The 25,940-nt window shown below is 55.9% G+C and overlaps 1 protein-coding gene and 1 non-coding gene across 2 annotated transcripts in view; both read right to left on the bottom strand.

Moving 5' to 3' along the window:
- Positions 1-5,619: 5,619 nt before the first annotated feature.
- Positions 5,620-25,940, bottom strand: part of PDZRN3 (PDZ domain containing ring finger 3) — a 90,369-nt gene continuing 70,048 nt past the window's right edge. The window contains exons 4-10 of the mRNA XM_070391468.1: positions 16,294-16,541; positions 15,828-15,915; positions 12,477-12,575; positions 11,133-11,195; positions 9,890-9,991; positions 8,625-8,741; positions 5,620-7,891 (exon numbers count right to left, since the gene is read on the bottom strand). Coding sequence (XP_070247569.1) covers positions 6,437-7,891; positions 8,625-8,741; positions 9,890-9,991; positions 11,133-11,195; positions 12,477-12,575; positions 15,828-15,915; positions 16,294-16,541 — 2,172 coding nt within the window. The 3' untranslated portion in view covers positions 5,620-6,436. The remainder of the gene's footprint in view (positions 7,892-8,624; positions 8,742-9,889; positions 9,992-11,132; positions 11,196-12,476; positions 12,576-15,827; positions 15,916-16,293; positions 16,542-25,940) is intronic.
- On the bottom strand, positions 9,179-9,317 carry LOC138992850 (small nucleolar RNA SNORA67). Its single transcript, XR_011468176.1, has one exon. It is a non-coding gene; the product is annotated as a small nucleolar RNA SNORA67 (small nucleolar RNA).

Below are 25,940 nucleotides of genomic sequence, written 5' to 3'. Positions count from 1 at the left end.
TACAGACACATCTCCCCGAGCAGCCGACAAGGCTTTCATGTCACTGCCAGCCTACCACGTGTCCACCGGGCCTGAGAGGGCTATCGCTTCATCTCCCAGGCCGTCCTAACAGGGTTTGAAAGCCCTGCCAACACCTTCCCGGGCAGATGGGCCCGCCCGCCGGGTGGCTTATGGGAAAGTACAGCGTTTTTCTCTGAAACCAGGGAGAACACGTGCCCGCTCCTGGATGACGGTGCCCAGCGGGCACTGCCCGGATCGCACTGAGGAACTTAACTACCGATACCTGACGTAGCCCAGGTTCCTCGCTGTGGAGGCCCCATTCCAGGGTCCCAGTGAACTGCAGCTGCTGGGTGCCTGGCCCTCACTTGGGAGCGTGGCGCTTACACAATCCTCCACAGTGGTCCTGGGAACATCCAAAATTCTAAAGGTTAAAACTGCCCAAGAAATCTGGAATAAATGACTATGGTGTAGAGTGAAAAACAAACAAACAAACAAACAAACAAACATCATCACAACACCTGCCACAAAGATGAGAAGATTTCGTTATTTTCCCACCTGGCCAGGATGTCCCCGCCCCTACTGAACACTACAGGAGGTACCTGGGTGTCTGCAGGTCGGGTGTACTTATGAAAAATGAGAATCAAAGAGGAAAACAGTTTGCATGTCTTTTAAAGCACATCTGTTCTAACTCCCATGCTCGTATTTTTTTCCTATTTAAAATCCAAGAATAAGTGAAAACCTAAATCCACCTAGACACCAGTGCTGGCTGGGTCATGGGATGGAGTCCCCGCACTGGGCACGGGATAAACCTCTCCACCCCCAGCACTCCAACCCCTCCTCGCCATTCACCAGTTTAAATGGCGCGGGAGTCAGCTTTCCCGAATAAGTTCAGAATGACCGTCACGTCGGCCTACCAGGAGCGGGGCTGCGCAGAACCCAGGAGCCCGCACCCCGGGCACCGCTCACCTGGCACCGCTTGCATCCGGACACCTGCCGGAGGCCACCAGCTCACAGCACCTCAGCTCTCAGGCTGCGTTAGCCCTGGGGGACCAGTGAAAGGCCCCGCGGGGGGAGCTGGGTGATTCTCTGGTTAATTCTGTTTCCAGGTGAAACTCCTCCCAGCCCCATTTAAACAAAAAGTAGCAGGAATTCTTAATCTAAGACCATAACAGGCAGACTTTTTCCAGCAAACAAACCAACAATCAGAAAATATGTATATCGTTCTGAGCAGATTCTCAGAGATTCCTGATCCCCAACATTTCAGTATCGTTGCTCTGGAGGCTGTGCCCCATCTGGTCCTGCGGCTGCCCACCCAGGGCACCTGCAGCGCTTCTTAAGCCTCACACCCTACCCTGCGGACCCCTCCCCCACAAATATCTGCAGGCAACGCCTCGGCATCGCCCTGGGAGACAGTGTGAGTGCCCAGCTGGCCCACGGCTGAGTCTCGGCCAGGAGCAGCAAGCGTTCAGGCGCTTCCATGTCCCGGCTGCCGTGAATAACACAGCAGTGTTGTGAGAAGGGCGGATAAACCAAAGGTGGTTTACGCACTCGATGGCAAAGGGTTCAGTCTTCATAAAGAAGGAGGTTCTGCCATTTGAAACAACATGGACGAACGTTGAGGACGTGATGCTGAGTGAGATAAGCCAGACACAGGAAGGTGAATACAGTATGATCTTGTTCCTATGTGGAATCTGAAAAAAAGTTCAAATCATAGAAGCAGAGAGTAGAAAGGAGGCTGCCAGGGGCTGGAGGGTGGAGTGGAGAGAGTTGGTCAGAGGCTCAGTTATGTGATGTGAGTACATTGTGAGGGTCTGATGTACAGTGTGGTGACTCTAATTAATAATTCTGAGCTGTATATTTGAAATTTGCTAAGAGAGTTATTACTACACACACACACACACACACACACACAGTGGGACCGATGTGAGGTGACGGATGTGTTAATTTGATTGTGTGATCATTTCACAATGTATGTGGATAGCAAATCATCATGTTGTACACCTTGAATATATACAATTTGTATCGGTCAAGTACACCTCAATACTGCTGGGAAATAAAATTAAAGAGAAAAAAGAAGAAATGTTCAGAAACCACAGCATTTTCTGCGGGTAAACTATTTATAGTCTCTTTAGAAAACTCTCTGTGGTGGGGATGGGGGTGAAGAATGAAACAAAAGTCTCCCAAGAAAGGAACAAAGAAACTATTTGTTTGAAACTTTTTTTCCTCTTAAACATCAGTGTCTGGGAGTCAGGTTTTAGATAACACCAAAATTGTAATAGGTTTTTAAATGTCGTGTTCCAAGGGCAGCCGTATTCTCTAACTTTATCCACCCTTATTTGAAAACCATGCCTGACATGTATAAAGATTAAAAGGAAGTCTGATTTCTGTTTATTGATCATTCACTTAATTACTGTTATACAGTAAGTTTAAACCCAGGTCTCCAGAGAAGTCTAACAGTTTGCATTCTCATTTATTAAGAGTGTAAACCTAATACTAGCTCATGTCCAACCCGATACTGTGATACCTTCATGTTATACTGTTTTCACAGCTTTTTTAATTCCAACAACACGTCTCCTGACTGAACCTCCTCATTTGATCCAGAGGGTTTCCCCCAAGTTTCCTCTCACGGCTAAAGATCTGTCCACGTGAATTCCTTTTATATCGGTGTTTTAATTGAACACTAAAAAAGTAACAGTTCGTGGAATACAAGATTTAGTGTGGCACATAAAATCATAAAATGACAATAATAAAGAAATCTCTCACTCACATAAATTAAGCCAAAGCCCTAAAAATTCAGCTTATGAAGATCATATATCCTGCAGTTGATTTTCCATTTTCAGCCCCAAAATGCAATAAATTACAAAGTATGAGCCTGGGCATGGTGCCGCTCAGACACATTCATTCTCCCCCTGAAACATCTCGGCCGTTTCTTATCATATTTGTCTTTCCAAATCTTTATTAACTCCACCAAAAGAGCTTATTGAAGGCCTACCTTCACTGTGACCCCAGGGGCTTGCAGCCAGTAAAAAACAAAACAAATTAGAACTCTGCTATTCACATACATTCGGGGAAAATCAATAGTTTTAATTTTCACATTGAGGCCCACAATTTTCCACTGACGGCCTCAGCAGGTTTTAATGGACACAAACAATTTACTTTTACTGTTTTAATTGTTCTTAGTCAATCGCTTTTTATTGCCCTTTACATCTGACTAAACAAATGAATCGAGCTGGATTCATAAATGATGACTTGGTAACATGGCCGGTTCTGTGTATTTCACTATTTGAGTCTCAGTTGCAGGCGGCGTTAGGAAAGAGCGGGCCCCAGAGGTGGCTGCTGGGCATTAAAGCAGAAAACAGGAACCAGTCAGGAGTGAAATGGCCGAACAGTGACTCCGGAAGGTGAGGGAAGCGGCAGGGGGTTCCGGAACCTTCTCCTACCTGAATCCCAAGTGCCACACAGCGGTCCCCTGGGGCGAGGTGAGAGTTTCCGGTTGCTGGGAGCCTGGAGGAGGTGCGGTGAGCTAACCGGGTGCACAGGCTGATGGGACGTGACCCGCTGTGTCTGGAATCAGGAAGACCCTCTCCAGCGGCAAGCTGGCACCGCCAACGGGCATTTGGGGCACCTCTACGTCTAGCAGACAGACCCTTCTCACCGAGCTGCCCCCAAAGTGCCTTCTCGCTGTGGAAAGCCACAGCTTCCTGGTGTCTCACTGGAGTCTGGCTGGATCCCAGGGGGTTTGACTTTTGCAAGTTCAATTCCATGCAACGGAAATAAACAAGAGGGAGGATGGACGGGTGGGAAGGGGCATCAGAGAAACAGCGCGGATGGCTGTGCCTGTGTCCCCGGGATGAGCACGTGTCCTCCAGGGACCGAGACTGGAAATGGGACTCGGCTGCCCCCACAGTGGCTCTGAGCCGAACGGACTCGCAACCACGCCAGGTGCTCAGTGAAGCAGCACAGGCCACAGCGGAATTAGATCAAGAGAAGGGTCCTGCTGTCCCAGGTTAAAGAAGTAACTTTTCTTCTCCGGAGACCTGGGTTCAAACCTCCCTGAGGCCACAAGAGAAACAGGTGTTGTGGCTGAGTCCCTCCCACAACTGTCAACATCGGCAGGAGTGGGATGCTTCTTAGGCCATTAATTAAAGACAGTGGAGAACTGATGGGAGGCGGGAGGCCAGGCTGCAGGGGACACTGGTTAGGAGCGGCTTTCTCTCCAATCCTGGGGGCTCATTAATGAGCCACATTTCTTCACTCCTTGAGTTTCCTGTTATTCATAAAATGATGATTTCTGAGGTCTCTTCCTATTTCTTTCAGGAGTTGATTTGCTAAATTAGATTGGGGGGGGGCCTCGAATTGCATTGCAAATTATGACCAAACGTTAGTTACATGACAAAGGGATTTAAAAACAAGTTGTCCTGGGAGGATCTGGCCTTGGACTGACACGTATGTTAGTTTTATCTCCCTCCATCCCGTCATGAGGGGCACAGGGGACCCCTTCATCCAGAGGCTCACGGGGAGCACTGGTGAGCAGCCCCTCTGCTTGACCCTGAAGCTGCCTGCTCGTGAGGTGGGAGCTGTGTTCTTCCAGCCCTGTACCCCTCCCCCATCTTTAATGCGAGCAGGAGGGGAGCAAAGCTATTTCCCTAAAGACCCGCTATGTGCCTGGCAGCGCTTTATCGTTCATCCGAGGGGTGTCTGTTCCCTGGGAGACAGGGCATGAGCCGAGAGGCTGGGAGGGCGCTGCTGCTGGAAGTTCAACTGGAGACGCGGAAACCAGGCCCGGCACTCCAGCTGCGGGAGCTGCTCTCTGGAGGGCAGAGCAGGTAATGGATTACCTCTGCAGGGCCGGTTCTGGAAGAAGTGATGGGCAGAGGGCTTAACTGTGAGCTTGAGTATTCCAGTGCCTTATCTTCACCAAGTGGTTCTATTGCCAGTGTGACGACGAGGCTCCTTGGCCCCAAAGGAGAGGAGTTTGGGTTGGAATAGGAGTTTGGGAGGAATCTATGCCGGAGATGTGTGGCATCATGGCAAAGGACGCCCCTCCTCACCCAGTCTCTATTTTTTGTCTTCTCAGTAGGTGCCACAGCTGGAATTGTGGTGAGCATTGCAGCCAGGGAGAAGGCATAGCTCATTGATGATGTAGGAACCTGAAAGATAGCGGTGTTGCAGCCCACCCACTTTGGTGACCCTGCCCTCCTATGGAAATGTTGTGTGATTTTCAGATGCACCTTAGAAATGGGAAGGGGGCCCTCCTTGCCGCCAATGTGAACGACCACCACCAGGCAGGGATGGTGGCAGTCCACCAGAGGTTTCATCGTGAGCATGACCCTGACCGCTAAACACGTTCATAGTTATTCCTGTTTGTAGGAGACAGGGCCAGGTGGAGGCTTTCCGCGAGACAGACTGCCGGCAAGCAGGGTTACACCGTGAGTTTGACTCCTTACTCTTCGCCGACCGACCTTGGTTTTATATCGGCCTTTTGGTTCCAGGCAGAAGGAAGGGTTTAATGGTCTGAGTAGCAGCAGGGAATACAATGAAGGGAAAAAAAATCAACACTGCAAAGGGCTTTTATTTTAGAGGCACCACTTCAAAAATGAGAAATCACTTCAAAACATATCAAATAGAAAATAATTTATTTCAACTTCATTTTCCTTGATGTTTGTGAGTAGTAATCATGACTTTGTGAACGTGCCTGTAAAAAGAGTCTGTCCCTTCAAATCTACACAGAAAAAGGTCTGCCAGGAGAGCATTTAAAAAGTCCAGACACCGTCTCCATCGGCGACCCCCTGTGGGCGCACATTCTCCCCACCGGCTGCAGTATTTGCAAACATGCTCTCACCTTCCCTAAAGCCGCACGATACTTAGCTTTCTGCTTACACCTTTACGCTCGCTTGGGAACTTTAACCAGAAACATGTTTACAGTTGAAACATACATTTAAACACGGCTGGTTTGGTTATGTGTATTCAATCGTGAACCGGTTTGGTGGTTCTGAGCTGAAGCCCTGACCTAAATAATATATTAATGGTCACTCATAGGAAACACGTCCAGGAAAGTAACATTATAAAATAGGGATCCATTAGAAATACATAATGGCAGTTGTATTTTCGGCAGGAAAGAAAGCACGTGTAACTTTTTCCGTATGAATATAGTTTAAACACATTATCCTGTGAAAGTATGCTTAAAAAGATCTTTTTGAAATTTAAACACTTTACGTAAAAGGTAACAAAGTAAAAAAAAGTACCCTTGCTATTTGAGAAAGGCCCTGGTTGTCAATGCTGCCTCCCAAGATAGTCCCCACTTAAAATAGAGCCCTGCCCCCGGAAGTGCAGAGTGGACTATAAACACGACCTTGTTATCTTACATAGAGACTTGCCGCATTGAACGAGGCAGGGTTTTCTACCCCAACGGTAGTGCTGTCTATATACAGGACGCTCAGACGGTAGTCACTGAGAGGAAGGAATTGTACACTCTAGTGCCATCCGGGGACTTGGTGCCGTGGGTCAGGAGCTCCTGGATCGTCATCCAGTTATCCAGAATCTTCTTGTTCCTCTTCTTCATCATCTTCTTGTGGCTCAGCTCAAGGATGCTCACCTCCCTCCTGTCCTCGTCGGCGGGCTGCTCCCGGGGGCCGTCCAGCCGGCTCTGCAGCAGGAGCGCGCGCCGCCGCCTCTGCTCCCTGGCGCGGGCCACGTGCTGCTTGCGCTCCTCGCGGCTCCAGTAGCGGCCCAGCTTCATGTCGCTGGCTGCATCGTCGTCCGTGGTGACCCCACTGCGCTCCTCGCGGATCCGCAGCGCGCGCTCCCGCAGCAGGCGGTCGCGCACTGGCCTCTTGGTGATGTAGCGAGAGCCATCGCTGCGCACCTTCACCTTCCACTCTGTGCGGGGCTCGGGCGGGCCGGCGGGGCCCAGGTCCTTGCACACCCCCAGCAGGCTCACCTGGCTGTGCGCGTACTCCACAGCCGACTTCTGCTGCACCAGCTGCATGTAGCTGCGGTAGCGCCGCGCGTGCGCCGGGATGTGAGCCAGCTTGTGGGGCGCGTGCGCGTGCGCCGGGGGTGCGGGGCTGGGGCCATCCCCTGGGCTGCGCTCAGGGCTCTGCGAGGCCCCACGCAGGTCTGCCTCCTCCGTGATGCAGAGTGGACTCTCTGGCGAGGGCCCGCAGGCCCCTGTGGTCGCCTCGGCCCCTCTTCTCAAGGAGCTGTCGGGGGACATGTCCAGGGCGAGCGGGGTGCTCCGGCAGCTCTCCCCGGTGTTGTAGGCGCTTGAGCTGTCCTTGTCCGACTTCTCGGGGAGCTCGGTGATGTCAGAGAGTTCGTGACGGCGTCCGTCCGCCTCCGTGTCGCAGCCGCGGAAGCCACCGGGGTGCAGCGTCCAGGCCTCACGCAGCTGCCGAGCCCGGTGCGCGCGCACGACGCTCAGACATTCGAGCTCGATGCTGCGCAGCTCGGCGTTGAGCAGCTCCAGCTCCCTGTCCACGCTCTCGGGGGCGCCCCTGTCCGCGCCCCGCGCCGGGCACCGGAGCTCCAGCAGCTCCGTGTCCAGCAGCCCCAGCTCCCCGTCGGTGCTCTCGGCGGCGCCGAGCCCCGGGCACTTGAGCTCCAGCAGCTGCCGGAAGCTCTCACACTCCGCGTCATCTGCGTCTGCGCAGTCGGCCCAGAGCAAGGACTCTCCGCTGAAGGGCAGGTCGCCGCTGCCCAGTGTGTCCTGGCTGCCCGTGCGTGTCCTCTGCCCGGCCAGCGCGGCCGCCTCGTCGCCGTTGTTCTCCTGCTCCGAGCTCTCGTCGTTGCGCGTGCTCTCGTCCGTGCGGCCCACACCGCTGTCCTTCTCGTGCTGGTTGGACAGGATGGTGGCGGTGTCCGTGGTCCCCCCGTCTTCCTCATGCTTCTTCTGCACAAAACAAGAACTTCCGGTCACGGCGAGGGGCCTGGTGCCGCTACCTGTGACCTCTTCCTGCAGGACAAGGCTCTTCGGCGGGGGCGGGCCTCCACCACTCGGCACAGGTGAGGACTAGGACGGGGCCTGGGCATTAGCCAGACCCGCCTGGGCGACCACTGATGCCACCGGAAAAGTGAGGTGACCGTCGCCTGGCCTGGATGCATGACCCAGAGCACAGGGCCACCTCTAGCTTCCCGGTCAGTGGGGCGTGGAGGACAGTGGTGGTGGCAATGACGGGACAGGAGCAGCTCAGGGTAAACGGGGAAGGGCTGCATTTTTGAAAACGTGACCATGTCTCTGCTCTACATCAAGCCGCCCCCACAGGTGTTTTCCCCGCAACGTGGAAGGTCAGCGGTCCCTCCCCAGTTCCCTGAGTGCAGGGCAGCGCTTCCCTCAGGCCAGAAGGACAAGCACGTGTCCCTGCTGCCTTCCAGGTGGGGCCTCCCATGGTCCTTAGTAGCTTCTAAGGGAGACAGGGAGCGGTTTCCTGCAGCTGGGCCGCCCGCAAGGCTGGCGAGGGCTGGGCTAGGCTGTGATGGCTGGGCGTGGCCTGGCGAGGGCTGGGCGTGGCCTGGCGAGGACTGGGTGTGGCCTGGCAAGGACTGGGCTAGGGGGGATGGATGGGCGTGGCCTGGCGAGGGCTGGGCGTGGCCTGGCAAGGACAGTGCGGGCAGCGGGGCCTTACCTGCTGCAGCGCGTTGGCGGTGAACTGCATGGCCTGGTGGTGCTGCTCCTCCAGCATGTCCATGTGCAGGTCGTCCAGAAAGTCGTTGCGGTCGTCGTCCATCCAGCCCTCGTCCAGCTGGGGAAAAGCGGCAGCCAGCACACGCCTCAGAGGAGAGTGCTTTTGCTCTCACGTAACTCATTCATATTTTTAAAGAAAAGACATTTCCTTGGGGAAAAACATTCCCAGGGCAGTCTGCCTGTTGTTTGCTATATTCTAGGAAATGCCCCGCCTCACCCCATGTCTGGGGGGTTGGGGGGTCCCCAGTGTCTGCCGTTTCATTTTGCAGGGTGGAACCCCTTCTCTCACTCAGCTACTTTCAGGCTGAGGTGCAGGGCCGGCCCCACACAAGCAGCAGGGCCCCCTCTTTCTTGTCCAGGAAGAGCAGACTCTCCAGGGGCCTTGATCGCCAACCCATGTGCCAAATCTGGCCTTTTATATTTGTCTTAATAAAAAGTCTGTTGACCAATGTATCTCTCTCTCTCTCTCTCTCTCTCTCTCTCTCTCTCTATTTTACATGTAGGCAGCCAAAGGAAGGCAAAGGAATTTAAGCATCACCTTCTCTACTGACACCCTGAAGCCAGAGTTTATTCCAATTTGCTCCTTCCCTAAAGAGGCCACATTAAGCCCCTTGGACAAGGAATCACCTTGGTGTGGTGAGTCATTAAAAAATAAAATAAAATAAAAATTGTTCTGTTTAAGGTAGACATCATGATTTGATAAACGTAGTAAAATCCTTACAATAGTCAAGCTAATTAATGTCACCTCACAGTCACTTTTTTGCGTGATAAGAGCACCTGCAATTGACTCTCTCGGCCAATTTCCAGGCGTCAGGGCAGTATCACACATCCAGGCCCATGCGGTGCTCCCCCTGCAGGTGTGAGTGAGACACAGCGCTAGGCTGGGACCTTGGTCAGGTCTTGACCTCTAACATCTTGAAGGTCGTGACCGTGGTGTTTTCCATTCCACGTTTTCCTCTTCTCCCTCTTCCAATCCCTGCGTTAAGGCGCCTGCCGGGCCCGCAGTGGAACTGCCAGGTGGCTGCCAGCACCCTCTTTCAGCGGCGGACACGTCAAACAGATCCTGATCTCAGTGAGACTACCTTTCCAGGGCACAGGGTCTTTCACGCTCGGACCCGATACCGGGGCCGTGTTCTGCAGGGACAGGGACTCCGGGTTTTGGTTTAGAAATACAGGCCCAGCCTTGTGCTCAGGAAGCGGACCCACCTGGAGCTCGGGCCTCGCGATGAGCAAGGAGAAGTTCTTGTTTTCTTCACTGGTTAGAAGGGCCACAGCCTCTTCGTGGTTCCGTACCTCTATTCCGTTAATCTTAAAAAAAAAAAATGAATAAAAGAAGGTGGAGGGTGGACAAACGCAGAAGTGGATCACGCAGAATCACGCTGCGCTGCTCCATCTGTTACCCACTTGGGGCGAGGACAGGGAAGGTCCGCGGAGCTCGGAGAGAATGCTCATTCTCAGGGGGCCCTGCCTGGACGCATGCAGCGCTGGCCTGGGACGGAGCCCCGGTGTCCAAGGCCAGGGCACCATGGAGGCCGTGTGAACGGAGCGTGTGAAGAGGAAACAGGTGAGCAACTCACTCAGACGTGAGACTCGGGCAAGAGTACAAGGGGAAGCATGAAGGTGTTTCAGGGTAACACGGGAGAAGCAGCAGTGGCAGGTCTGATGGGAACATTATGGAAGCTGAGGGCAGAGAAGGAAATGGGATTGTAAAGGGGGTCTGGGTCCCAGCCTCAGGCAGGACAGACGGTCAGTGGGAGGGGCTCTCTCACCATCACCCCTGGTAACCCTCCCGCAAGAGTTCGGCTTCTTGTCCTGAGAATTTGGGGTCTGGAGGTGTCAGCCCCAGGGTGGGCGATTCCTCCAGGGGACATGGCTGGTCCCACTGAGCCTCCCACCAACTCCTTACGCCTGTGCCCAACAGGCCCGTGGAGGGCTGACTGGGGTGATAGATCTCGGTTACCAAGGAGAAATGGGGTGGCTGAGAGGAGGGGGCCATGCCGAGTGGTAGACGCTGTTGGTAACCCACAGCAACCACAGGAAGGCTGAGCCGTCCTGAAGGTCTGGGGGCACTCCACCAGATGGGGTCCCTGAGCAGCCGAGGTTTGGGTTGAAGTCTTGGGTTGAAGGAATGCCGAATAAGCAGTGGAAAATGACAAAATCACTCACGGTGAGGAATGTCACAACCGTTCTAAACACAGTAGCTCAGAGCACGAGGTGAGCTGGCTCCTGCTGGGGTGTGGGGCGCTGCCCTCTCGACGGGGTGCCCTGTCCCCACTGTCTCTGTCCTCACCACTCCCTGTGCATTTACTGTCCAGGGCTGGGCTTCACCCACTAAGTTAACTCGTCTGGCCTCCCTACACCCCTGGTTTGTGGGCCTCGTTCTTTAACCCTGAGCTGTCACTACAACCAGTTTGATCTTCACAGACAGGCAGGGGCGAGGCCGACCTACCTGGATGATGCGGTCGCCTTCTCGGATGCGCCCGTCCTGGGCCGCGATGCTGTTGGGGTCGATCTGGAAAAAACAGTGACTGTCTCAGCACCGGGCGGATGGTTCAATGCGCGTAGACACAACGGCCCTTCCCAAAGGCGGGCGCTGACACAGCCAGGCTCGTGCCTACACAGGACCCGAGTGATGCAAGGAAGCAAACATGGGTCGGTTCACGTCTCCAAGCAGTTTCCAGGGCGTGTCCTCCGGTCCCTGCCTGGCAACCCTGTCCCACAGCCCCATGTCCTGGCCCTGCCGGCCTCGGGGACGTGAGGCCCAGCGGACTCTTGCTGCAGAGAAATGAAAATCACTATGGTGACAAGCAACCGTGCCTCGATTATTTTACCAAATGTTTCTAATAAATTTTAAAAAATAACTTTAAAACTGAAGTGGTTTGGCTCAGTGGATAGAGCATCGGCCTGTGGACTGAAGGGTCCCGGGTTCAATTCCGGTCAAGGGCACATGCCCGGGTTGCAGGCTCCATCCCTGGTGGGGGGCGTGCAGGAGGCAGCCGATCCATGATTCTCTCTCATCATTGGTGTTTCTATCTCTCTCTCCCTCTCCCCTCCTCTCTGAAATCAATAAAAATATATTAAAAACAAAACAAAAAGCCCCCACAAAACAAAACAAAAAAACCCTGAAGTATACTTGAGACACGAGGACTGACTGTGGGAAAGAGACCCTGACGGCAGTGCTGACGGGCCCACTGGAGTGTGGTGGATGGAGAACATTAACTCAGAGTAAGGTTACTGAGCTGGACCGACACACGCATGTCCATCCCATCGAGACAAGTTCCGTTCCCGACAGAACGGTTTCCGTGCTTGCAGACGTGAGCGCCCAGCTTCGAGAGCTGGGGTCACTGGCTGTGCAGTCTTCTCTAGAAGATCAGACGACAACTGCCTACCTGCTCTGAAGTCCATGCAACTTCTAGGACTTCAACTACACACATTCCACCAAAAGGAAGGAGAGAGACAGAGAAACACGTGGGAGGGCGTGGGAGGGATCCCACCGGCCCAGAACATGAGACTGGAAATGAGCGTCGGCCGCTCCCTTGGGGCGGAGCACACACAACCATCTTATGGCCGGTCTGCAGGCTTCCCCGGGGCAATGTCACCATCTGTGCCGACATTAGAACATAACCCCAGGAAAGATGGGGCTCCATGGGGTGTGATGAAAGGGGCAGAGAAGTGTGTCTGTGTCTTTCCAAGGGACTCAGTGAGGCAGAGTTAGGCTTAGTTAACACATAAAAGGAAGAAAAACCCCCTCTCTTGGTCCCGATGTGGTCGCTGTGAAGAGCTGCCCTCCTACCTCGCTGATATAGATGCCCAGGTCGTCCTCGTCGTCCGTGCGGTAGCACACGGTGAGGCCCAGCTTGTCCTGGCTGTTGGCTCGGTACAGGTCCACCTCCTGCAGAGAGAGGCCCCGTGAGACCCCCGCCCGCGGGGCGGCCGCCGGGGCCTCAGGTGCTTTAAAAATAGTTCGTTTAAATGATGAACTGGTTTTCTTTGCAGCCGACTATGAGAGGAGTTAACTTACCAAACCCAAAGTGATTATGGACTCAGGATCAATGCACACGGCATTTTTGACCTTTCAGTCAATAGAAAGTCATTTTGGAAATAGTTATTCTATTGATCCCCCCCAAAGAAAAATTACCCATATTTCACTCGACATCAAGACGTCGGGGGTAGGGTTTTAAAAAGCATTCCTTCCACGTCTGCCACAAACAAGAATATTTCCACGTTCACGTCCCAATGCGTTTAATTCGATGACTGTAGGTTGTGTTGCCTTACTATTCACAGGGACAGAACTCTCGAACAGATCACACAGAAAGTGATCCGAGAAAGGAGGGTAACGCGATCGCAGCAATGCCTGCTCCCCACAGCAGCTGTCATAGTCATAGTCCAGAAATTACTTTCAGCCGCTAGTCCTGCAAATTAAATGAGGTGAGAGCCCGACTGTGAGACACCTGAGCACAGGGGACGCAGCCGTAGCTGCCAGTTAGTCCTGCCGCAGAGCGAAGTCAGCTCTGGTGACTGCCGGGGCCTGGGAGGAAGTACTGGGGCCCTGAGCGAGCTGGCCGGCCTCGCTGCCCTCTCCTGGGTGCAGCCTGCACCAGGCACGATTCTGCAGCCGCAGCCGCTGCCCACGGCAAGGGCTGCCTGGGGTGCTCTCCCTGCAGCAGGCCCCTGGGTCTGGATTTAGTGTTATCTGCTCAACAACCCGCGAGGAGGGGCTCTGAGTTGGGGTCTCTGAGCCACTGTCTTTGGGGACAAATTCTTCCTTCCAGGCTCTTGGTGGAGGGGGGTGAGGAGGGTTCTGTCTTTGGGGTGAAGCTCAAAGTGGTTGTGTAGCAGCTACTTCCTAACCCTCCCTGGGAAAGGCAGGGTGCCCACCACCGTGAGGCAGAACAGCAGGCACCGAGGTCCCGACGCTCTGTGTGCCAGGACCAGGGGCGGGCTGAGTGTGACGGATGGTAAGGCTGGACCAGCGAGGGCCCCGTGAAAATTCACGTTTTATTGGGGCATCATGGGAAACCATGACAAGTTCTATGAGCACTGCCACGACCTGACTATCGGACAATTTCTAACCAGACGCGGTATCGGGGGACAACTCCCCGAAGTTATCGGGGGTTTTGCACATTCCCAATGTTTCCTTCTGACGGTGAGCATGGAGGTGGTCACACATCTGTTGGTGACGACGGAGACACGCTTCCCAAGACCGTGAATCGAATGGGATGAATAATGCACGGCCCGCGCTGGGTTACAGCCCCCCCGCCCCTCGGGTCCTGTTGCTTATCGGTAGATGGATCCCTGGATAACAAGGAGCGGCTCCGCCTGACATTTCAGATGCGACTGAAATGTTGGTACAATTAAGAGAGTGAAGAGGGCCCTTCCCCCGCGGGAGCCATGCTCTCTGCGTCCCTGTCAGGCACTTTCCTGGGAGGCCCCAAGGACCAGCGTGACGGCTGATCTACCTGTAGGAAGGCGGGTCACCTTGGCACAACCCTTCCCTATTGGTCCAGGACACTGCTGTGCACGTTTCTTGAAATTATCTCAACACTTTCTCTCGGCAGGTGCTAGCTGGGATGTAGAGCTGCCTCTAAAAAGCTGCATTTTCCTTCACCTTACATTCACCTTCAATTGACCTTCCATTCACCTTCAATTGACCTTCAATTGACCTTCCATTGACCTTCCATTCACCTTCCATTCGGGATAGGGAACCACGGCCCTGATGCCTCCAATCAGCAAGTACTTGCTGGTGCCCACGCCAGGCCAGGGTGGCCCAGGCAGGAGGAGTGTGAGTGAGTCGGACCAGAGCCCAGCTCTCCTGGGCCTGGATTCCGGGGGAGCCAGAAGCAGGCAGGAGGTGGTGCCGTGGGGCCGGGGAAGGGGGCTTTGCATGGAGGGGTCGCCTCCTCGGGGACGTGCCGTGCAGGCTGTGCAGCAGCTGGGAGGGCTTGGGGCAGGTGGTGGTGCAAAGTCCCCCTGACACTGGGAGGGCACTGAGGAGGTGACGGGGTTGGTGGGGGGCGCACAGGGCTGACCAGGGAAGGGTCTGGAGGAGCCCGTGCTGTGCCTGGGAGGCTGAGGCTGGGCATCCTGTGTCCGCCCAGGATACCCCAGTGCCCTGTCACCTACTCCAGGGACCCGTGAGGAGTGCCCCCCAGGCCGTGGGGGAAGCAGCGCCCCCTGGCTGCTGTCAGAATCACGTCAGCGGAGCCCAGGTGACGGGAGGAGCCACTGATGCACCAAGTGGGGAACTGAAACAGTAGATGAAGGACAAAGCCTCCTCAGACGCCTGCTTTCTCTCGGGATTGCCGACAGGAATGTCTAGAGCAGGTGTTCAGCCCAAGAAAACTTACGGGTGAGTTTGGCAGCTCAACCCTGGGTGTGCGCGAGCATCGCCCTTTTACCCGGAAGCGGTTCCCCAAGAGCAGGGACCTGACACTGACGTGAGTAGGACATCCTGCCTGCTTTCTGAGAGAACACCCGCCCTCCTGTGCGCCTGCCCCCAGGACGCCCCCATGCGCTCCTCATGGTCCTCCTGTGGGACACCCGCGGGGCTCGTTCCCGCTGGACGCCTGGACGTGGAGCAGGCTTTTCTCCCTCCACAACGGAGCCCGGCCACCAGGCCCCAGAGCAGCATTTACGTGTGTTTTTTAATTACTTGAAGTATTCAAAAGACAGGGCAGCCAGTCCTGCTCCGGGCGTGGGAAGTGACATAATCGACCGCCTGGCTCTCGCGCACCCTCGGGCACTGCCGTGAGCGCCTCCCTTGTCCTTAGTCGCCACTCCTCACGCTCACGCTCGAGCACAGGTGACCGAGTGCAGGGGCCCGCCACGCCCCACAACAGGGCTGCCCACGGACTCGTGGGCCGGAGGTTTTCCAACACGGATCTCGCAGAAATTTGGCAGATCCACAGCTCTGCCCTTATGTGTTATCTGAGGCCAAAGAGGACGGAAGATTCTAGACGCCGTGTAATGCCAACTGGCCTCTGTGTGGCAGGTACTGAGAGGACCCCAGGCCCCGGGGTCTGCTTCTCAGATGCCTCTGGAACAGCGAGCAGTTGTTCTTCAGAAGGAAATTCGCCAGGAGCCCCGGTCTGTGCGTCTGGAGAACTGACTAGTGTTCCCGTGGCCCCCAAACCAGCGCCCTCACCTCCAGCTCCAGCTCCTCCCTGTCCAGGTCCTGGTGGGCGCCACCCAGGTAGTCGCTGGGATCGTAGTACTCGTGGGCCGAGGGGTGCCTGCAGGGAGAGGAGCAGCTGTGAGGTGCCCCTGCGGTCACCGGCCCACCGGGCAGGCAGCAGGTCCGGCCCGTCACCCACACCTCGCGCTGTTTCCCAGCTTGGGGGGCGCGTGGGTAAGCCTCTGGGGCCTCTCACTTTGTGTCTATCAGAAGCACCGCCCGCATCCCATCCCGCCGCCACTTGCAGTGATTAAATCTTATCCCGAAACAACTTTTACGACATTAGTAAGTAATTTTGCTCTTAGGATATAATTTGAATAACTCTGCTCCAGGCTTATAATAAAGTAATTAATATGTCACAGGATTCAATTTATCGCCTCCATAAACAAGAGAGTGCAGCATGGGAGCCCTGAGGGAGGCACGGGGTGCGACTTACTCCTCGGGCAGGAGGTAGGGCCCCAGCGCGGGCGGGCTGGGCGGGGACAGCTTGGAGAGGGCCATGATGTGCTCGAAGGTGATGTCGGTCTGGGTGCCCGCGTCCACCAGCTGCGCCTCCGACGGCGCCGGGAAGGCCCTGGCCCGGGGCGTCCGCCGCAGCACCTGCACCACGATCGGCTCCTTGGCCGTCCGGAACGCCTCCACGGCCTGGTCATGCGTCGCTCGGGATAAGTCTTTGCCGTTGACCTGTCGAAATATTGAGGGGGGACATGTTGCTCAGTAAGCAGAACCTGAAAGACGGTTTTCACGTGCAAGCGGCCAGCGGGAGGGCACGTGGGGGTGTCGGTCCCCCACGCTCGCTCTCCATCTCAGGTCCCCGGGGAAGAAGGCCTGGTGGGAGGGGCGGGTTGGCAGGTCTGCGGATGTGGCATCAATACCAGACCCACAGCGGACGCCCTGACTTCCTACTGGAATGTCTGTAACACCAGCGCGTCATCTCTCCCGAGAGAAGGGCCCGGTCGCAGGCTCAGCGCCGTCATCAGGAGTGACAGCGACTAGAATCAATCACACTGTCACGCGGTAATGGCGCGCGTTTCCCCAGCTTGTGCCAGGTGGCGTGACTGCTCCTTTCCTGCGAGCGACAGAGAGCTTCCTTTTGAAATGAATCCCTTTTGTTTCTCTTTAAAAGGCCAGTTGGAAATATGAAGGGACTCACAGGCCACAGGTGGATACGGCGGGTAACTCCAAGGAGCTCGGATGGCCCACATTTTGGCCGACGCTTGGGAGGCCCAGCAGCCAGTGTAGTTGCTGGGTGTTTCCGAGTGTGCGCAGCCCTGGCATCTGCCCTTCTCGCCCCAGTCCTCACCGCCCTCCCCCAGAGCAGCCGGTACCCACAGGAGGCCGCCTGATGGTTAGAACGTCGGTGCTGCGCCCCGGATCCTCTCCAGTGGCACCCTCAGAACTCACTCACCCCGGCTACGTCCAGAACAACTCACACGAGAGGACACACCGCCAGAACCGTTTCTAGAAAATGAAGTCGCTGCCAGCAACACGGAAGTCCAGCCGCTTACTTTCCCCCCACGTACCCCCCACGGCGGAGCAACACGACATCATGTCCCGTAGTTTGGTTACATCTAGTGACGGCACCGCACGGACACCACCAGGCCCCGAACTACTTCCATATCTTCCCCGAGTGGTTGGTTTGCTTCTTAAAGGCAAGTATAGGATTGTGGTATAGGGACCGTGCTGCGGAATAGCTACCTCCCCAAGTCCCCCCGCTTCTCAAACCTTCCCTGCGGAGAAACTGGCAAATTCATGTGGCTCGCACAGCAATTTAATCCTGAGTTTAAACCCCTTAGATGTCCACTACCTTCTCCCAGTAGGCATGCCGTTAGTGTTTACTCGTAAGTGCCAGGACGAACACGGACCCGTTTCCTGCCTGGCATGCACATCTCCCCCTCAGTATCTCTGACTTCAAGGCGCACACACTAGGTCCCTCCTCCACGTGCACATCTCCCCTCAGTATCTCCGACTTCAAGGCACACACACTAGGTCCCTCCTCCACGTGCACATCTCCCCCTCAGTATCTCCGACTTCAAGGTGCACACACTAGGTCCCTCCTCCACGGGACAGACAATTTCCGCTTCTCTTGGTCCGAGCAGAACCGACCTCGGATACATTTCTGCTGCTCGTGCCCTACTTTTTCCTAAGCCCCATCAGCTCCCTCCGGGGACAAGAACCCCGAGGCGGGGCCGCCTTGTAAACAGCCTGGGGTTGAGGAACGAGGAACAGACACCGGGTTCGTCCCCTGTAACGAAGCCCAGATGAACCAGGCCGGCGGGATCATGGATGATTCGGATTCAGTCTATTTAAGTAATTTCCTTACGTCACAAGGGAGTTACTCGGGCCACACGAAGATCAGGGCACCAGTGAATAGGGGAATGGCGGGGCCACCGCCTCTTAAGGCCTCCACCCTGGAGGGTGGGAACACGGGGCTTAACACACAACGGTCTTCGCTGTTCTTCCTTGAAGAAAAGAATGAAAGGACGTAAAGGAATTCTTCCTAGTTTTCTGAACCAGCGGACCATCCCGACCCCGTCCCTGCTGAATAGGGCTGAACCCTTTAGCTGGATCCTCAGAATCCCATTACTGACCACTGTGCCTGAGGGAGCAATGTCACAGCTGGAGGCCACACACCCATTCACCTCACACATTCCGATAAGCCCCTCCACACACAGGGGACCCCCTCCTTCCTCCCGGCTCTGGTGGCTGCACAGGGACCCACCTCTGGGATCGGGCCACGGCCGGCACCCTCATGGGGGCTTTGGGCAATGAAACTGTCCTCTCTCTGTCGCCCTGTCTCATCGACAACATGAATGTCACTGAAGGGTTGGGGGCTTTATGAAGCTTCATGGAATAATCTGGGTATAACGTCTAAGCCAGCGGTTCTCAACCTGTGGGTCGCGACCCCTTTGGCGGTCGAACGACCCTTTCACAGGGGTCACCTAAGACCATCCTGCATATCAGATATTTACATGACGATTCATAACAGTAGCAACATCACAATTATGAAGTAGCAACGAAAATAATTTTATGGTTGGGTCACCACATGAGGAACTGTATTTAAAGGGCCAGAAGGTTGAGAACCACTGGTCTAAGGGATAAGAATTTACTAAGAAACCAGGGGGCCGATGGGGACCCGTTACCAGGATAGTCACCTTTTCCCAGCGGGCAATCATCTATAAATCAAAGGAGCAAAATGCAGCCTCGTCCAGGGGCCTGAATAGCTTCTGTACAGGGAGAGGCTCCCTCCCTGCCCAGCTCACGTCCCCGGCCACCGACACCCACATTAACGCCTCCAGTCCTCGACTTTCTAGGGACTCGTTAGGGGCGCGGCAGATAAATGGCACCGGACTCGCCGCTTGCCGCACAAGCTCTTGACAAGGCGTCGCGGGATCATTACGCTCTCCTAACAGCCGATGAGACGAGGCAGCAGTCACTAACCCAGACGATCCATTCTTGCAGCCAAATTTGTTTTGAATTACCTTGTGCACATAACACTTATTACACTGTCATCTCGGAATCGCATCCCTGGGAGACTCGGCGAGGTGATGACTCACGCCGCCAGCCAACCGAGAAGGACAGCCTCTACTCCCGGGATGAGCACCGCGGCCTCGTTAGGGGGAGGCGGCGGCCTCCATCGCAGGAGGAAGGCTCGTCCAGGCGCGGCGGGCGGTCAGGTGCTATATCGCCCAGTGGAACAGACGGCTTTTACAACAGTTTACGCGGCTCTACGACCTAGTAAGTGGAGTGTTTTGGAACAAGAAATGCTGATTGCCAAGTTTATCTTTATTATAAATTAAAAGCTTAAGTTATTCACCGCAGGCTCTGGAATGCAGGTGCAATTACGGTGGAAATCCAATCAGCCTGTCTCTGGGCTCACATCACAGCTGCAAATACGACGCGACACTAAGGGACTCCAGTGTCCTTTAGCGGAAGGCCTCCCGAGACGAGAGGAGACCAGACGATCGGGCTGAGGGCGGGGGGCGATTCCTTCCCGGTCCCCCTGACGCCCGGGTCACGTGCACGCTGCCCCTTCCCACGGGCTGAGGACTAACGCGGAGCTGGGGGCTTGCCCATTTGGGGGTACATTTTACTGACAGCCCACCTGTCCGTCACTCGCTCCCAGAAAGCACCTGCTGTGGTTCCTGAGACGTGTCCCCTCCTGGCGTGCCCCGCGGGAGAGCTCCTCGGGCAGAAGGGAGGCCGCAGCGCGTGCGAGGCGCATGCGAGGCGCGTCCGAAGCGGTCAGACGGCAGGCACGGTGGGCAGCATTTCACTACAACAGCCAGACCACGCCTCGCCGCACTCGCTGGAACACCAGCCGAGCCCGAGCCCAGACACAGGCTCCACTCTCACCGTCTCCCGAGAAAGCCCGCGGGGAGAGGCCCTCACACACCCGGCTCACCTTTCCGAACAGGAGCCGCAACCTTGCGAAGGTCTCCAGAGCCGGAGGGCAAGCAGGGCAGGGTATGTGTAAATATGGTATTTGGGAAGGACGGTCTACTCTCTCCAAATTAAAAAATCAGTGTCTTTTTATGGGAAGACATTGGTTTCTGAGGACCCGCGCCCCGTGGTCACCATCTATTTCTATCTCACGTGCTAATGACCCAGGGTAAGTGCTAATGCAATTTCAAATCCAGCCTATTGTCAATTACGCCCCTGGATAAAACCCAACTTTTATGGGGTTCATTTAATTAAATACAGGGGCAGCGATCTCATTCTGTAAAATATCACACCTATGTTTCCAAACTAATTAAAACGTAGATTCCATTGGAAGCCAGAGATGACAATAAACCATACACTGAAAGTAAAAGGTTTTAAGGCCTGATATAGCTGGGGTTACAAAGATTCTTGGAGTGATAGCACCCCTGTGGTGACATAGGATGGGGTACCATGGGGAGACGCATGGAACTCGGGGTGAGCCTGGAGCGCCTCCTGCACCGACAGCTGCACTGGACGGGCCAGAGAAGTGCTGACCTAGAACGCACTGCCCCTCCCCTGGCGAGATGTACCGCGGGGGTCAGGTATCCCCTGAGCCTCTGGTTCCTCCTTTGGGGAAAGAGAACCCAGGGGGACAACCAGCACCCCCAGCACTGAGGGTCACTTGGTGGGAGCCCCCACTCGGATTTCAAGCCACAGGGAGTCCGTGGGCTCAGCCACTGGGAATCTGACTGAGGAGAAGGTGAAGGGACCTGCAGTGGCCACACGGGGACCTGGCAGACTGGGCGCACGCCCGCAGTGCCAGGCAGCACCCCAACCCGAGGCTCTGCTCACCTGCAGAGCCAGGTGTGCTGAACTCTTACCAGGGCCCTCGGTGGGTGCAGACCTGCCTGGTTCAGAGCCTCAAACGAGCCAGCCGTTTGGCGGCCCCGATCCCGGTGGGTCCTGCCCGCAGGGAGCCGAGGACCAGCACCACCTGTTCTAGGGAGCGCCCTGGTCCCCTTCGAACAGAAAGGCTGCTGAGCACTTGAGACCCAAGAATGAGATAGGACACTCTTGTCAGAAGAAACCACGGATCCGTCTGGCCTCAGTTTCCTCATCTGTAAATTGGGGGCGCACTCTAGACACTGAAGATGGACGGTGACTTTTAATGTGGGAATGTCACCGCGTGGTTCCCAGGGCCTTTCACCCGCTATGGAGACCCGGGTTAAAACATCTCGACTTCAGTTTCTGGCCCTCAGTTTAGTCACATGGGAGCATCACATCGGGCAGTGGGTCCTGCAGACACGCCCCTCCCCCCTCAGTCTCAGCCTCTAGCCACCGGGAGACACTTTGTTTCTGTACCTGAGCGCGTGCCAGCGCGCTGGGCCACAGAACACCCCGGCGGAAGGCTGGCCAGCGCCCAATTCTGAACGCTCTCGCTGCCGGACTGTCAGGGAGGCTCAGGGAGGAAGCTAAAGGGCCTGCTTTGCTGTCGGCAGGGGCCCGGGAATGAGCGGGTGGACGCCAGTCCCCGTGACGGAGAAGGACCGGCAGCGTTTCCTACGATGATTTATGAGACGTGGGTAGGATTTGCTAGAAACCAACCAGAAGCCGGTCCTCTGGGAAGGAATTAATGGGCCAAACACTTGGTAATGCAATTAGAAGATGAGGAGAGGTAGGGGTTTCCAGAGGGGGTGGCGGGGAGCGGGATGTGTGTGGGGTTCTGGTGATGTCACACTTAAGGCCGGGGCAAGGAGGCAGCCCGCTGTGGAAAGAGTGGAGCGTTCAGAGGGGAGAGGGCTGACCCTGGAGCTATTTGTGTTCGATGCTTCCGGAGATGGGCCGCTGGGGGGATGGGCACCGGTGGCTGTGTTTCAGCTAAACGTGTGGGTCTGAGACAAGGAACCAGGTCCCTGGCGGCAAAACCATACTTAACAAATAAAGTCAGATCCAGCCGTACATCCTATCCTATTAGAAAACAGCTGCGAAAGGCGACAGCCATGTAACACTTTTAGAACAAATGAAGGCCGAGAGCGCATGTCCTCACACTAGGAGCGCACACCGTGAGAAAGGACGGATATCTCGGACTCCAGTCAGTGACGGGACTCGGGTCCGTGGGAGACGTCATGAAGAGAAGGCAAACGCAAGCCACACACGGGGAGGGAATGTTGGCCACTCAGATCCGACGGACGACGAGAGTCCAGGCTGGAGCGTTTAAGGTCCTGCCACCAAGAGATGGAGACAAAAACCCCAACGGAGAACCGGTGGGGCCTGAACAGGTGCTGCCCCACTCGGAGGCGGCCGACGTACCGCTGGGACATGAAACAGGCACCTTCATGAGCAGTCAGGGGAAAGCCAGTGTAACCGGCGTGAGCCGCCTCTTCAGAGTCATGACGTTGGAAATGTGGAGAGCAGGACAATTCCAAGTGTTGGCAGGATGCACAGCCACAAGAACGGCTCGACCAGGACGATGAGTAAGTTGGCATGAGGAAGGCCGAAGCGGCCTGTGCTCTAGGTGCCCTCCCGTCCTCTCTCCTCCTCCCTCCTGTCCTCCCCTCCATCCACCCCCTGTCTGTGCACAGGTAACCCTCCGTGTATCTCCTAGAGCAGAGGGTGGTTCCCGCACCAGCAGCACCTGAAATCCTGGTGGAGCACAGGCTCGGGTACTGACAAGCCCTCCAGGTGTCTGCGATGCGTGTTCATGTTTGAGAACGGCTGCCCTGGAGGAATTTCTGTACCTTGAGACAGAACGCAAGTAAAAATGAGATTCCATCCCTCCACCCCCTTTTGCAATGAAAGAGGGGGAAAACGTGAGAATACCCTTAAGGCCCAATGACTCTGGGAGTGGGGGTGAGGAGAGGCGAGGTGGAGACTCATACACTGGTGGGCGCCTAGGGCATCACGGGAAGGCTCAGTGTCCAGACACAGCAGCACCCAGGGCATCATGGGAGGGCTCAGTGCTGGGATAGGAGGGCATGGGGCATCATGGGAGGGCTCAGTGCTGGGATAGGAGGGCATGGGGCATCATGGGAGGGCTCAGTGCTGGGATAGAAGGGCATGGGGCATCATGGGAGGGCTCAATGCTGGGATAGAAGGGCATGGGGCATCATGGGAGGGCTCAGTGCTGGGATAGGAGCGCGTGGGGCATCATGGAAGGGCTCAGTGCTGGGATAGGAGGGCATGGGGCATCATGGGAGGGCTCAATGCTGGGATAGAAGGGCATGGGGCATCATGGGAGGGCTCAATGCTGGGATAGAAGGGCATGGGGCATCATGGGAGGGCCCAGTGTTGGGATAGAAGGGCATGGGGCATCATAGGAGGGCCCAGTGCTGGGATAGGAGCGCCTGGGGCATCATGGGAGGGCTCAGTGCTGGGATAGGAGCTCCTGGGGCATCATGGGAGGGCTCAGTGCTGGGATAGGAGCGCCTGGGGCATCATGGGAGGGCTCAGTGCTGGGATAGGAGCGCCTGGGGCATCATGGGAGGGCTCAGTGCTGGGATAAGAGCGCCTGGGGCATCATGGGAGGGCTCAATGCTGGGATAGAAGGGCATGGGGCATCATGGGAGGGCCCAGTGCTGGGATAGGAGCGCCCGGGGCATCATGGGAGGGCTCAGTGCTGGGATAGGAGCGCCTGGGGCATCATGGGAGGGCTCAGTGCTGGGATAGGAGCGCATGGGGCATCATGGGAGAGCCCAGTGCTGGGATAGGAGGGCATGGGGCATCATGGGAGGGCTCAGTGCTGGGATAGAAGGGCATGGGGCATCATGGGAGGGCTCAGTGCTGGGATAGAAGGGCATGGGGCATCATGGGAGAACCCAGTGCTGGGATAGGAGTGCATGGGGCTTCATGGGAGGGCCAGTGCTGGGATAGAAGGGCATGGGGCATCATGGGAGGGCTCAGTGCTGGGATAGGAGGGCATGGGGCATCATGGGAGAACCCAGTGCTGGGATAGAAGGGCATGGGGCATCATGGGAGGGCTCAGTGCTGGGATAGAAGGGCATGGGGCATCATGGGAGAACCCAGTGCTGGGATAGGAGTGCATGGGGCATCATGGGAGGGCCAGTGCTGGGATAGAAGGGCATGGGGCATCATGGGAGGGCTCAATGCTGGGATAGAAGGGCATAGGGCATCATGGGAGGGCTCAGTGCTGGGATAGGAGCGCGTGGGGCATCATGGAAGGGCTCAGTGCTGGGATACGAGGGCATGGGGCATCATGGGAGGGCTCAGTGCTGGGATAGAAGGGCATGGGGCATCATGGGAGGGCTCAATGCTGGGATAGAAGGGCATGGGGCATCATGGGAGGGCCCAGTGTTGGGATAGAAGGGCATGGGGCATCATAGGAGGGCCCAGTGCTGGGATAGGAGCGCCTGGGGCATCATGGGAGGGCTCAGTGCTGGGATAGGAGCGCCTGGGGCATCATGGGAGGGCTCAGTGCTGGGATAGGAGCACATGGGGCATCATGGGAGGGCTCAGTGCTGGGATAGGAGCGCATGGGGCATCATGGGAGGGCTCAGTGCTGGGATAGGAGCGCCTGGGGCATCATGGGAGGGCTCAGTGCTGGGATAGGAGCGCCTGGGACATCATGGGAGGGCTCAATGCTGGGATAGAAGGGCATGGGGCATCATGGGAGGGCTCAGTGCTGGGATAGGAGTGCGTGGGGCATCATGGGAGGGCTCAGTGCTGGGATAGAAGGGCATGGGGCATCATGGGAGGGCTCAGTGCTGGGATAGAAGGGCATGGGGCATCATGGGAAGGCTCAGTGCTCAGAAGGGCACCTGAGCTGGTGTGGTGGCTCACAGGCCTCCATCCTAAGGGAAAAGCGGAACTCCTCTTGGTCTCCAAAGCTTCCTACCTGAAGAAGCGACAGGTAGACAGAGGGCAGCAAGCCCTGGTCTAACCCTCCTTCAGCATAAGAGTGGCCTGTCTCCCACTGTTCACTTTGTTCACTGAAGAGCAAGCAATAGGTGGTGACAGAGAAGCGTCCACATTGAAAACAGCGACTTTCTCGGCCACAGACGGGCGCCAGGCTCAGGAATAAGGGCCCCCGGGTTGTCAGGGCGGGAGGAGGCACCTGCTCGGCCTGACCTAATTCGGGACGCAGAGCGGCTCTAAAACAAAGCTTTCAGAGTGGACAGGCTGTTTACACAAACACACTCCTCCTTGCAAGCGCACTAAACCAGGTTTGACACTGCTGTCTGGAGGTCAAGTTTAGGTCCATCCAATTACCCACCGTCCCTCTGCCCACGCGAACCGGGCCACACGCTGCTGCATCTCCGCAGCCGCACAGCCGCTCGGCTCGCAGGCAGACACGCATCTAGCATTGCATGGCGCTAATTGAATACGAAAATAGGGTTGTATACAGTCAGGCTTCCAGAACCTTCCTTAAACTTGATTACCATTTTAGGAAGCTGTGTTTTCCTGACCAACTGGCTAACGGATAGAGCAAGGGTCACAAATACACACATCTTCGTTTCTGGCAAGTTACAGTTATTGGGCAACGTTTTTTTGTTTTTTTTTTAAACCAACATTAAGTGGCATGCGAGACACAGATTACTCGTAGCTGCTGTGCTAGTTACTATCAATAGGCATAAGAATGTGAGCTTTCTCAAGTCATGTGGTCGTCACACAGCCTGGGAGGCCAGCGGGGCTCTGTGCTCCCGG

The sequence above is a fragment of the Myotis yumanensis genome, unplaced genomic scaffold (assembly GCF_028538775.1).
Source record: "Myotis yumanensis isolate MYYU_CA2020_CCGP unplaced genomic scaffold, mMyoYum1.0.hap1 SCAF_14, whole genome shotgun sequence".
In the NCBI taxonomy this organism is placed as follows: Eukaryota; Metazoa; Chordata; class Mammalia; order Chiroptera; family Vespertilionidae; genus Myotis; species Myotis yumanensis.
Note: the sequence above shows the minus strand (reverse complement) of the source record. Positions and strands in the feature narration are given on the sequence as shown.